Source organism: Simochromis diagramma, unplaced genomic scaffold (genome assembly GCF_900408965.1).
Source record: "Simochromis diagramma unplaced genomic scaffold, fSimDia1.1 OVJJ01000688.1, whole genome shotgun sequence".
Taxonomy (NCBI): domain Eukaryota; kingdom Metazoa; phylum Chordata; class Actinopteri; order Cichliformes; family Cichlidae; genus Simochromis; species Simochromis diagramma.
The window spans coordinates 189485-203169 of NW_024387262.1; the positions used below are offsets into that span (position 1 = coordinate 189485).

General features: G+C 40.5%; 1 protein-coding gene across 3 annotated transcripts in view; it reads right to left on the minus strand.

Annotated features, from left to right (window-relative positions):
* The window catches only part of LOC120715341 (zinc finger protein 665-like), a 144275-nt gene that overhangs the window by 28099 nt on the left and 102491 nt on the right, over positions 1-13685 (minus strand). For all 3 annotated transcript variants that reach the window (XM_040002257.1, XM_040002258.1, XM_040002256.1), the window contains exons 5-6: positions 2325-2540; positions 630-860 (exon numbers count right to left, since the gene is read on the minus strand). In XM_040002257.1, the coding sequence (XP_039858191.1) occupies positions 630-860; positions 2325-2540 (447 nt within the window). The remainder of the gene's footprint in view (positions 1-629; positions 861-2324; positions 2541-13685) is intronic.

Genomic DNA, 13685 nt, shown 5'->3' on the forward strand with positions numbered 1-13685 from the left:
ACCTCTGTAATTGCAAACAAAGGCTTCTGTACCAAAGATTAACACTGATTTTCTCAGGTGTTCAAAAACTTATGTGGATGGTATTGGAGCCATGGGTGGCTTCAAACGATCCACAATCATCCCTGTGACCAAGAACAACAAGCCCTCATGCCTGAATGGCTACTGGCCAGGCTCTTAAAAGTTTATTTTGTCACCCAGAAAGAGTAATATTAAAACTAAGTAGCTGCCACCATTGATGGAAACTGGATTTGGGTGGGCCACGCTACGAATTCTAGGATATGTTGGGCCACGAAGTATACACCCGACCCATCCTTTAAATCTGGGTAAAAGGAGGACACACTTGTCGGACGCATAGGAGTTTCTTGGACATTGGAGAGACCAAGCAACCGCTTCATAAATGCATGGCACAAAAAAGAAGAACCACCTTGATGGACAAGACTTAGCTGAGAGGCCAGAAATTTTGGCTCTTAAAACATGCGTCAGTTTCCTTATTGGAGTTGGTCCTTCGATTCTTCAGGCACCTCTATAACATATCGCTGAGGTCAGATTAGGACTCAACATGAGTTATATTCAGTTTTGTATTAAGAAATCTACCTACAATTTGACAGTTTGACTACAATTTTGCATACCTATTCTGTTTAACTTTACTTCAGGGTTCCACATGATGCCTAGTTCCTGCCCAGTCCAGACGACGATGCCTTTGGTTTCCTGGTTACGTGCAAGCTGCTCTCCTTCCTGATTGGTGTACATTTCCTCCTGTTCCGGGTCTTCTTGGTTGAGACTGGGGTTCCTCTCCTGGCTACAGACCTGCGGGTCATCTAGAGCCTCATTTTCCTTACAATTATGTTGCTGTGGGAGGTCTTGATGGAACAAATGACAACAAACATGAAAAAAGTTACACTGTGAGCATGTCTCTCAGATATGTGAGCGATGTTTAAGGTGCACAAATTTTTTAAATATTATCTCTCGTGCGGTTGGCAGCAAGGCAAAATGGCTGCGTAATTTCTGAGCTCCTCGTGGTCGAGCAAATTTCCCCTTAAATTCAAGTTCTTTTTACTACTTCTATGTTTAAAACAATGCAGGGGTGGGGACAAAGACAAAGAAAAAGAACAAGATACATGAACCAACTGAACAGTATTTTCCAGAAGAGAGAGAGAACACGCATGCGGATATGGCTAACTCAGATAAAGAAAATGGCGAGGGGGCCAAACTCAAATCTTTGCAAGAGGGCATTAAAAATATCAGCCAACAAATCTTTGACCTCCGGACGGAGATGAAAGCTGACTTCAACGCATTCAAAGAAGATTTCAGGCGTGAGTTGAAAGAAGACCTGAATAAATTCAAAAAGACACAAACCAACAGCTAACGGCTAATAAGCTAGCAGTCCAAGAATACGGTGAGAAACTTGAGGAAGCCGAAATACGAGTGGCAAAAAGCTAGAAGACCTTCAGTCTAGATCGACAAGAAATAACCTGCGAATTTACGGAGTCCCAGAAGGAGAAGAGGGCAGCTCTGTAATAAGCTTTGGTGAAAATGTGATCAGAAGAGAGAGGCTAATACCTGATGGCACTGACCCTGAAAAATAGCCACAAAAAGTTGCGATGGATAAGCTTGGAAAATAGTTTTAAACCAGGACAATATGACAAGGCTTTCAAAGAGTGGACCAACAGGGGCCTGACTGCTTTCTGTTTAATTACCAAAAGGGACAAAGGTAGGAGCTTTCAAGAGCTTAAAGACATGTTTGAATTGAAAAACCAGGATTTGTTTCGATATCTACAACTTCGAGACTACTAAAATAAAGAGATAGCTGAGGCTGAGATGATTAACTCTTTTAATTGAAATGATGTGCAACGCCTACCAACAAAAAACAACAAAAATCTAAATTATACCTCAATTTGATGAAGAACCAAAGATTTATCTTCTGGTCTTGCTCTAAAAAACACTCATTCTGGAAAACAGTGGGTGATAAGGTTTTAGGTTACAAGGTTCCTGAGGACTGTACTACAGTATTTTTAGGAAATATTGATGATAAGGTTAAAAGAGAGGATTTATATTTAACTAAGATTCTTCTCACTGCAGCAAGAAAAGCCATTACCAGGCTGTGGCTTAAGCCTGAGACTTCCTTCACTGGACAAACATAATTCAAAATTTTTGTTTTTTATTAAACAAACAGAAGATGTTGAACCCGGTTTATATTTTACAGTGCTAAGAGAAAACATGTCTTCAGTGAGGTAGTATGCTAGACGGTAATACACGCCAGGTGTCTTTGTCATGTCATCACCCGACGTTTTAATATGTAATCTGTATGTTACAGTTTTACATACCTACTGTGGTCAGCTTTACTCCAGATTTCCACAACAAATCCACCTCTTCACCAGTCCACACATTAATGCCTTCAGCCTCCTGCTTCAGTTCAAGCTGCTCTCCTTCCTCACTGCTGCACATTTCCTCCTGTTCCTCTCTAGTCTGTGGAGGCTCTGGGTCCTGCTGGTGGAGACTGGAGCTCCTTTCCTGGTCACAGACCTGCTGATCATCCAGACCTTCATCAACAAAGGGACACAAAAAAATGGTGACTAATGTGATGATAAGAAAGATCAAGAAAGATTAAAAGGGTCATCTATCGAGAATCAAGCTTATGGTTTCATAAGCTGGGGTCTCATTTTTAGATGCCAGTGATCATCACACAATGTGACAAAACAAACAAACAAATGAAAAGTAACATGATCTGAATATTTTAAGCATTTGAAGAAGGCAGATAAGATATGCTGTTAATTCTAATCTTTTGATATTTTACTGACAAATATACACTGACTGGTTACTTTATTAGGTACACGTTGCTAGTGCTAGTGATAGATAGTAAGTGATGATTCTGCAATGAATCATTACTTGTTATTAATCACTGGCTCTCTTACAGAGCATGTGTTTGTTTCCCTCTTCCTCTCTCACCCCAACCAAATGTTCCTCAGATACTTTGGTCCATATTGACATGAGAGTTTCAGGCAGCTGCTGCATATCTGTCAGCTCTACATGCGTGATTCAAATCTCATGTTCCACCACATCCCAAAGGTGCTCTATTTTGTTGAGAGCTGGTGACTCTGGAGACCACCCGAGTACAGTGCGGTGTCATTTTAAGTATGTGTGGAAAATATCTCAACCACCATTGCACCATCACCTGGTGTGGTGGTGTAATGGTGTTGTAGCTCATTACACTATTCTATTGTTTTATCCCATCACCTGGCTTTTTGATACGAGTCATATTCATTTCTGTATCATAAAGTATAGTATAGTTTACTGAGCATGGACATGAACATGAAACTGAACATACCCATCCTGGTCAGCTCTACTCCAGGTTTACACAACAAATCCAGCTCTTCCCCGGTCCAGACATGAATGCTTTCACCCTTCTGCTTCAGTTCAAGCTGCTCTCCTTCCTCACTGCTGCAGATTTCCTCCTGTACCTCTTTAGTCTGTGGAGGCTCTGGGTCCTGCTGGTGGAGACTGGAGCTCCTCTCCTGGTCACAGACCTGCTGCTCATCCAGACCTTCGTGTCCAACGAAGGGACACAAGCAAATAGTGACTGAATGTGATGATAAGAAAGATCAAAAAGGATTAAAAGGAAACTGAGAATCAAGCTTATGGTTTCTTGCATTGTTGCAAATGTTGCCACAGAAACAATCACTCATCTAGGATCTATTTTTTAGATGTGGCTGCCAGTGATTATTACACAATGTGAAAAAACAAAAGCAAACAAATGAACAGCAGCATGATCCCAATATGATAATGAAAGATTAAAGTGTTTAATGAAGGCAGGTACCACTCTCTGTAAATTATACAGATGTTTGTGCTGGAAAATGCTAACAGATAAGCAGTCTCTAAAATAGTCAGATCAGCCAGTGCAGCACAATCACCCACACCATGATCAAAGTGATCACCAGTATTGATCGCCAACACGAGCCGAAACGCTAGAGTATTTGAACACGTCTACCAAAGAAAGTTGCCGGTAAGTCTATTTACACAGATGAAACTTCATACACTTTACTGTGGTGTATTACTATTGTAGATCAATGCATTTATCCACACATTCCAAATGCTTCCAAAGCATTGGCAGGAATTGTCCACATGCCCACCATGTGGCCAACTCCTCAGTAAGGAAAATCGCTATCCGGTCTTTAAGTGATGACGTGATGAATCCTGCTTCCAGTTTTCCAGATTAACTGGCGTCGCAGATCAACTGGCTCGAACAGATGTGTGGTAGACTTGCCTTTCAGGAGCCGCTACCGACAAAACAGCAAATAAACAGCAAATATTTAATCTGTGATATTTGTGAGGTTACCTCAAACACACTGTGTCAGCCTTGTTGCTCTTTAACAACAAAATGTTTAAAAATGTCGCGAGTTTACCTGGATATTCTCATGCAGGAGGCGATCGCGAAAACAGCAAACAATTAACACCACGCCGATGCTGCTCACGGGACAGCAAGAGTAAACGATCGGGAGAATCCTGTAGTTGTTATCGCTCCCCTCGTACGTTCTATTACTCCGATTTCAGAATCACAACTAAAGCGTGCAGTTTACTTTGTGTGCACTCAAATGGAGTCGAGTCAACTAGCTCCACCTGTGGCTAAGTGCCATAGCCTACAGCCAGATTAACTTGTGACAGACATCTGCACCTGGCTCCATCGCCACGTTTGAATTTGTTTCGTGCACAATACATTTGGAACTTTCTGTTTTGTCTGTTTTTGTGTCTTGCAAATAAACCTTTAAAATACATGAAATGGTATCATGTATTTATTTTTGGCCTACATCAGTAGGAAATGCCAAATTATATACACAAAGTTACATAAATCACTACTCAATCATGATGATTTCAGTATTTCTTCCCATAACAAAGAAAGAAAGAAAGCACCCGCTGCTTGTTGCGAAGAGCGATACGCGCTTTCATGTCAAAAATCGTCATAAATAAGAAAAAGTCGCCAGATTTGTCGCTAGTCGCTTTTTAGAAAAACAGAGTCGCTAAAGGTAGTGATGTGACGTTCTGTATCGAGGCTTCAAAGCCTGTGTCGAGTAATGGAGGGGGCGTTTCCGCGATGCGCGTATCGAGGCTTGCTTCATTTATGGGAGGAGCTGAAAATGATGACGTCCGAAGCCTCGCTGCCCGGCTGTACCACGTGACTGGTTCATGAAGTGGTTCGAACTTTGCCGCGAGATATGACAGCGATATAAACCCCTCAGACTTCATTCAAAATGTAGGTGTTTGATGGAGAGTTGCGGTTAGTGAGAGTTTGGAGACAGTTTGGAGGTTTATGAGAGTGAGGAGAGAAAGTCAGGAGAGAATGGAGCCAGCTAAGAAGAGGAGGATGTCCTCCCCTGTGTGGGAACATTGTGATTTTATTCCTCCCAACAAGCTATGTAAATTTCTACAGAAGATGTATTTTCATAATACTGATGGTGCAATACAATTTATGTTAAGCGGCTTTACTTTTGTACAAGGTGAAGTGTTTGCTATGTGCCAGGGAGCTGGGATATAACAACAACACCTCATCCATGCTTAGGCACTACACAGCTTTGCATGTGAATAGGGGGAACACCGATTCTGGAGCAAGACCAGGTGAGCCATCAAATGCCATGATAATATAGCATGCAGTAATGTTACTAAATGATATAACAATATTATACAACTGTAATAAGTTACGTGTGTGATATTTATATTTGTGCTTTGTTTTTGTTGTCTTTCCTCAGGAGAACAATCTCAAATAGATGAAGACCTGGTTAGCATGGTGATTGAGCCATTTAGCATTGTGGAGGACAAAGGATTTAAAAGATTTGTTAAATCATTAAATCCTAGCTATGTTCTCCCCACTAAAAAGGCCATAAAAGCAGTGAAAATTTAGTTTTTACAGAATAAAATGTGAACAGGCAAGACTGCTGTCCATACCTCAACGTTACAAAAGCACAACCACTGTTACAAAACACCTCAACCACACCTCACCTCACAGTAAATGATCATTTCCATTTTAAGCATTTCCAAATGATCATTTCCATACTGCCAGTATAAATATACACAGTATACTGCCATCACTACAATATACATGTTTTACACACTCCTTTTGTTGTTGACATTTAAGGCCACACTCTTCAAATTCATGCCAACTCATATTTTTACATCCAGTATATGTCCTACTAGAGCAAATGAAGTTTCAAGAAGCTTTGCGCTGGGGTGAATCAATTGGATGAAAAGCTTCAGTGCTTCATGAAGCTTCATCTGCCCATCACTAGCTAAAGGGGTCTGAAAACTCGTCAAATATAGCGACAAAGTCGCTAAGTTGGTGCTGATGCCCACGTGAATCACACAATGATCCCGCAACCGCAACAAGTTTACATACCTGTATTGTGTGACTTTATCCCGGGTCTGATATTCAGCAGCAGAGGTGGGACCAAGTCATTGTTTTGCAAGTCTCAAGTAAGTCTCAAGTCTTTATCCTCAAGTCTCAAGTCAAGTCTCAAGTAATGTCAGGCAAGTCAGAGTCGAGTCTCAAGTCACTGGTGTAAAAGTCCAAGTAAAGTCACAAGTCTGAAATTTTGAATTTCAAGTCCTTTCGAGTCTTTAAAAAAAAACGAAAAAAAGCATGTTGCAGTTATATGCTAAATGTAAATATTAGACCATGTAATTTTTAAATCTGTGTTTTTCTCAACACATGACAAAATAGTGAACGTAGAAAATATACACAAATTGTGAAATTGCACCTCTTTAGAATGCAGCTCAATTAAACTTAGCTCCAAGAATAATTTTCACCGACAGTTCTGAGATAAGCTGCATGTTATTCTTGGATGCGGTTGTAGGACCGGCTTTAAAATCGCATGACAAAAATATCATACACATTAAAAAAAACTGCATCACCAACGTAGCCTGGACAACATTTGCTAGTTAGATGAAGTCAGCTATCTCATCGTAGCATATTTATATGCATATTTATAATCATACGGTTCTTGGAGTGAGTGCATACACTCGTGAAGTTTAGTAACTTCAGGTCACTGCAACAAGCCCAGGTACAGTTTACCGACAGATGGGTACAGGACCTTGAAATGCACCGTGTAGAACGAAAGACCATCGTACGTATCATAAGTTTACCAGTCTCACAAATCGTCGTCATAAATACACATTCGTTAACAGTTTATTAATAGGACCTTTGAGCTCAATGGTAATTAATTAGCAGTGGAAATAATTTCTGGTACCCATCACAGAAATGTAGCAGTGACAATAATATTGTATGCTGTAATCGTACTGGACAATTAGTGATACAAAACAACTGTTTTATCCTGTGAATAAAAGTATGTTTTTGTCAGTGTACCATAATAACAGAAGCGAAACGCAATATTGTGTCAGGACAATTCACTATTTATGCACAATAAACAAAGGAGCATAGCGCGACATTTTCTGTTCAGCGCCAGACTTGCTTGTAACCTATATCACCAATTATGTTATGAAAATGACGTATTAACTACTAAAAAACACTGACCTTCGTGGGAATGCTTGGAGCAGACTAACCTGTGAGCTGGAGTGTTCTGGGACGTTATATTTGGTCTTTGAATGGCTGCAATCCAGGCCATCCGTCGCCTCTTTGTTACTTCGGAAACATGGCTTGAACAATTTCTCTTCAACGACATAATCCGATAACAACCGATCTCTTTACCCGTCGGCTTCCCGTGGCTGTCATGCGACCGGCTATTGCAGTTAATAATACAACAGCTTCTTGACATTTTTGTGTTTCTTTTTTATCGCTGTGTAACTGATTTCAATTGAAAGCCTGCGTGCGCTAGTACCGCTTGCCACGAGTTCCCAGAATCCTTTGCGGTTCTACCCGTGAATGACGTCACATTTTCAATCTCTATATAATATGCATGTTAAATTTTATATTTGGGGTAAAATATCAAGTCTTTTCAAGTAAACCGGTTCAAGTCCAATTCAAGTCCCAGGTCATTGGTGTAAAAGTCCAAGTCAAGTCACAAGTCTTAGAACATTTTTTCAAGTCAAGTCTAAAGTCATAAAATTAATGACTCGAGTCTGACTCGAGTCCAAGTCATGTGACTCGAGTCCACACCTCTGTTCAGCAGTCTTAGCTGACTGATCTCTTCCTCATACCGGACGATCGTTTTTGCAAACTCTGAGAAGATTTCTTCTGCAGCAGTAGTTAATCTCTCCTGGATAACCTCTCTCAGATGCTGAACTGTAGACATTGCTACAACAACCGATACCATCCAACTAAAGTCTTGAAACTTCTTTCTTTCTTTCTTTCTTACAGTTGTATTGGCGGTTGGCAAACAATTGAAAGGTGCATTACCGCCACCAACTGGTATGGAGTATGGTCTGGAACGACGCTCAAAAAAATTAAAAATAAATAAATAAATTAATTAATTACCTTAAGTAGTTTATACACATTTCTGCTGTCAGAGTAATTCCACCACAAATTCAAGTAGGTATGACAATATGCTTGTAGCTCATATTTGTAAAGCCAGGACGGTTTGCCACTTCATTTTACACATTAAAGTATGTTTGTAGGTCACATTCACAAAGGTAGCATGGTTTGGCACTTAATTTTACCCATCAGAGTATTTTTCTAGTAGGACGGTTCGCCACTTAATTTCGTGTTGTGCGCATGGGCAAAAACAACGGGTAGGATGGATTCCTAGAACAATCGGGAGCAAGGGCGTAGATTTCGCATGGACGCAAGGGACATGTCCCCACCAATATCCATATGAGTGCCTCATTAGTAATTTTTGTGCTTAAATGTTGCATAATTTTGCTGAGAGATCTTTTACTTTGTGGTAATCTTAGATGAGTAGTTTTATGGACAAAACCCACCAGGTCATTCAGTGTTCCCTTAATGCTAATGTATATAAGAGATGTTGGTGTAATATAACTGAAGTAATGTTGTTAAGTCCTTAAAGTCATATTCTTTTATTGTTATGACTGTATTTGAAGCTTTTTTTTTTCTTTTGTATGATACCCGATTTATATGGAATATGGCTGAGGTAATCTAAAGTCTAAAATACATTTGTTTAATAGTAATTAACATTATACAATTCACATATAAAACTATGAATTGTAATTTTAAATGGTTTAAAAGCATGTAGAATAGCATATGTAGGCAAGTATATTTCTCTCTTTCTTTTTTTTTATTATCAAGAAGCAAAGACAAAAAGGAAAAAAAAGAAACAGGGCAGGGTTTGGTGGTTGAATCATCCATCCCCACCAATGCCAAAACCAAATCTACGCCCTTAATTGGGAGCCTTGTTTCTTTTTTTTCTTTCTCTCACCCTCTCTCTCACACCTTTCTCGCTTCACGCTGCATGTGAGCCTTGTGTTTGCACTGAGTTGAGGGGGAAGGAACGCAAACACTGCCTTATGTTTGCGGAGCAGGGGGGAGGAGCGGTACACTCGCAGTAGCACAGGAACAGAGCAGGGGGGAGAGGGAGAGAAAGAGAGCAAGGGACAACAACAAGAGACAACATCATCACATTAGAAAAGTATAGTAATGAAAATGACTGACACCAAGAAAAGAAGCAAAATCTGTAACCATTTCAATTTTATTGACCATAGGCAGAGTGTAGAGTCTGCAGCAAAAGGATATCGACCATGGCTCCAGCAAACATCTGCTGACACTAGAAAGTAATATTAAACACTAGTGATGTGTTTAATATTAAACACTAGTGATGTGTCCTGTGTGTCGAAGCTTCGAAGCGTGCGTCGAGTAATCTCGGGGGAGTTTTTGTGAAGCGCGTATAGAGGCTTGCTTTGATGACGTTCGAGGCCTCGTGGGCAGTCAGTACCACGTGACTGATTCAGGAATTGGCTCGCCGGTTCGCGCCAGATTCAAAATAAAATGGGCAGCAAAACACAGCTGATTCCCTCATCACACTGTGTTGTGGAATTGGATTACGTACGTGCTACATAGTTACTTGAGCATTTTTTCTTCGATGGAACCAGCAAGGAAGAGATTTTTTTTCTCTTCTAATAAATTATGCACACAGTAATAAATATCACAAATTATAAGTACCATAATATAAATAAACAACACTACAGATCCTATAGCCTGACTTATGTCTTTAAATTTATTAAAAAGTGAAGCGCCACACAGTTTGTGTCATTATCCAGATGTACATAAGCATGATTACACAGTTACTAGGGGCGGGTTTTGATTATCGATTAAAATCGATTCTAGCTTGGATAACGTGATATTGATTCATTAAAATCCCGAATCGATTTTTAATATAAATTTATTTTGCCCCAAATGCCAGAATCTCAGGTTAAACCTCACTAAATTCCAACAACCACCAAACAGCTAAAACAGTAAATGACAGCAGATGCACGTAGGCTATTATGCACAAAGACGTAAACACAAAGCGCGGACCCGCCGACGGATCAGAATCACTGAGATGTCGCCTTTCTCACCCGACGGCACGGACACGGTCAGGGCCGAAAGCCGACAGCTCGCTGATTCTGATCCGTCGGCGGGCTTTGTGTTTACGCCCTTTTTGCGCTGATTCTAAAGCTGTAGGTTTTACCTCTCCAAACAATATTGACTGAACCAGCAGCAAAAGAAGATCCAAACTACGCTTCACATAAACATAGCCATGAATTCCCTCTGACCTTTGCTGTTTTGCTTCCACCACGATAAAAATCACACTTCATGCACAGCTCTCTCTCTCTCTCTGTACTTCAAGAACAGTTTCCCGTCTAAAAATCTGTTTTCTGCATTATTTGTTTGCTTGTTACGCACAAGTCTACCGTTGTTTACAGCGCTGTCGGTCGCTGTTTTTTTTCCTTTTACTTAATTCCGAAAAGAAAACCTAATTTCTGCTGTTCAGTAGGTACGGAGCCCCGCAGGGGACATGGGAGAAAAAAAAATTAAGACGGACTTTTGCGAGATCTCGCAAAACAAACTCGGGAGATCTCGCAAAACTTTTGCGAGATCTCGCAAAAGTTTCAGCCGCATTCTTCTAGAGGTCGAGACCCACTACAGCTGGGTGGAACACCGCTTTCGCGGCACATCGTGCCTCGACCTCCCAGTTGGCTTCGAGCCGGCGTCTGAAGAATGCGGCTAAAACTTTTGCGAGATCTCGCAAAAGTTTTGCGAGATCCCGAGTTTGTTTTGCGAGATCTCGCAAAAGTATTGCGAGATCTCGCAAAAGTCAGTCTTAATTTTTTTTTCTCCCATGTCCCCTGCGGGGCTCCGTAAGTAGGCTACTGAACAAATTTAAACTTTTTAAAAATTATGCAAAATTGTAAAACGCTCAGCTGTGTCTCTAAACCTCTGTAACTTTTCTCTGCTTCACTTCAGCAGCATCAGGTAATGTTCATATGTTGATTAATGGTTTTCTTTCATTTTTGATCTACTGCAGAATATTTTTATAAAATCGTTTTTCTGTTTTAGCCTCAGCTACTTTGATACAAAGGCATCTGCTGTGATGCTTACACCTTTGATAAAGTCTCGCAAATGTCATCTTTCTTTTTATAGATATAAAAATATGGAAATGTACTGATCCGTGATCTGAATTATAACATTTCTGACTGTCTGAGGCAAAATTTCCCCGGATCGGATCGAATCAAATCATGGATCGAATCGATTCGGGACCTTGTGAATCGCCATCGAATCGATTCTAGAAATCAGTGACGATACCCAGCTCTAACAGTTACACAATCATACCAAAACTCTGTCCTGATAGTTTCCTCTTTCTCTTTTGTATCAGACATACTGAGACAATAGTCGGGATAAATAATCATGAAAACAATTTATTTATTCAGTTTAGAGGTTTACACGTCACATCATTATAACCACAGAGCCTGTTTCACTTGAATCGTCCACTTGATGGCGCAGTAGAGCAAATGAATCATCACAATGCTTCGAACCATGAGTCGACCAGTTGGATGGAAAGCTTCAGTTCATCACGAGGCTTCATCTCACCATCACTATTAAACACATTCTAACAACAGCTTATCAAGCTTAAACGTGCTGCTGTTTATCCGCTGGTTTCCTCTTTCTGGCGCAAAGTGGACGATAAACAAACAAGAGAGATGGGACTTGCGACAGAAAAGCCGATCAGCTGATCATTGATCATTTTCAGGATTGAAGTAGCAACAGGAGGGGGGGGGGGAGAAAAGAGAAGAAGAGGCAGCTGCGCATGGTAAAGACAGAATAACTCCAGCTTTGTGTCTTTTTCAGCTGAAGTACGGGAAAAATCGTGTTCCGTTTCCCTTCAATACAATTTTCTTCTGTTTGTCTGTGATAACATTGCTTTCAGGGCCTTTGCCCAAGCAAGGAGGAGCTCCTCGGCTGTAATTGGTCCAGCCCAGAGTCGATCATGACCCTTTGCCCAGTCCACCACCTTTAATTGTTTATACCGGTTATTTATTTTAAAAAACAAACAAAACTCCAAAATATCAGCCCATGAAAACAAAAAATCACCATTGGCTCACACCAAGCAAATGTCCGGTATGCCCGATGGCATGCAGTCCAGCTGTAGTTGGGACGGAAATTACGAGAAGTTTGTTTAAGTGTCTACTACACCCACTCCAAATGTCTCAGTATATCAGATAACATCTATTTTATGACTAGGGATGGGTATTGATAAGATTTTCATGATTCCGATTCCATTTTCGATTCTGTTTAACGATTCAATTCTTTATCGATTCTTTTTAAAAAAGGAGAACACTGAGATCGATTAGCTTAGAACTTTGTTTTATATCTTCTCTTTGAACAAGATAGAAATTTAGGAGTAACATGGCCTTACAAACCCAACAGTGAGATCTTAAGAGATCCAGCCTACGGCTCTTCAATGGGGTGTCACAGGGTCCCCAGGAAAAAAAAAAATGTAAATGTAAAATAATAAAATAAATATTCTTCTGTAGCAATAACAAATTATAACATCAATTATTCTGTAGCAATTACACAAGAATATCCAGTAATGTCCTTGCCTACAATTAAACACATTCACTTACAGAAAATCGGGGCATCTGCTGTGCCAAATGGGTTCAAGCCTTTTACCACAAACTGAGTCTCTGCTCGGTGACATTCGTCTATCCCGGCCTGAAAGGAGACGCTACCGGTAGACTGCAGCGAGAACTGCCAGCATCTGAGCCAGACTCTGTCTGTCTCTCTCATCATGGTCACCTAAATGCACAGTAATGGTTTTGTAATAAGGCAGATCGCGGTAACATAATATGCACTGTTAGTTGGTTATTTACCTGCCGCATTAACGGGAGAGGACGTACAAACGTTACCGCTGCTGCTGGGTTGAGATTCACGAGTCCGGAGCGGAATTAAAAACACGACATTCATTTAAGGTCATCGTGTGTTTTGTGAGCAAATGCTTTTGCATATTCGTAGTGTTTCCTCCCTTAAACGAAGTATCTACTTTGCAAGTATTGCAAGTTGCCCTGTTGTCATCCGTTCTTGTAAACTATAATCAAACTTTTGAGCGTTTGAGCTTAGGCACCATGTTTCCTGCCAGGTAAATGACGCTCCGCAATGTGGTGACGTCATTCGGGGCGATTGGAATCGATAAGGGAATCGTTTGCAAAAATGGCAACCAATGCCAAGGAATTGAAACAGTGGGAATCGGTTCTCAACAAGAACCGGTTTTCGATACCCATCCCTATTTATGACAGCATGACATAATCTCATAATC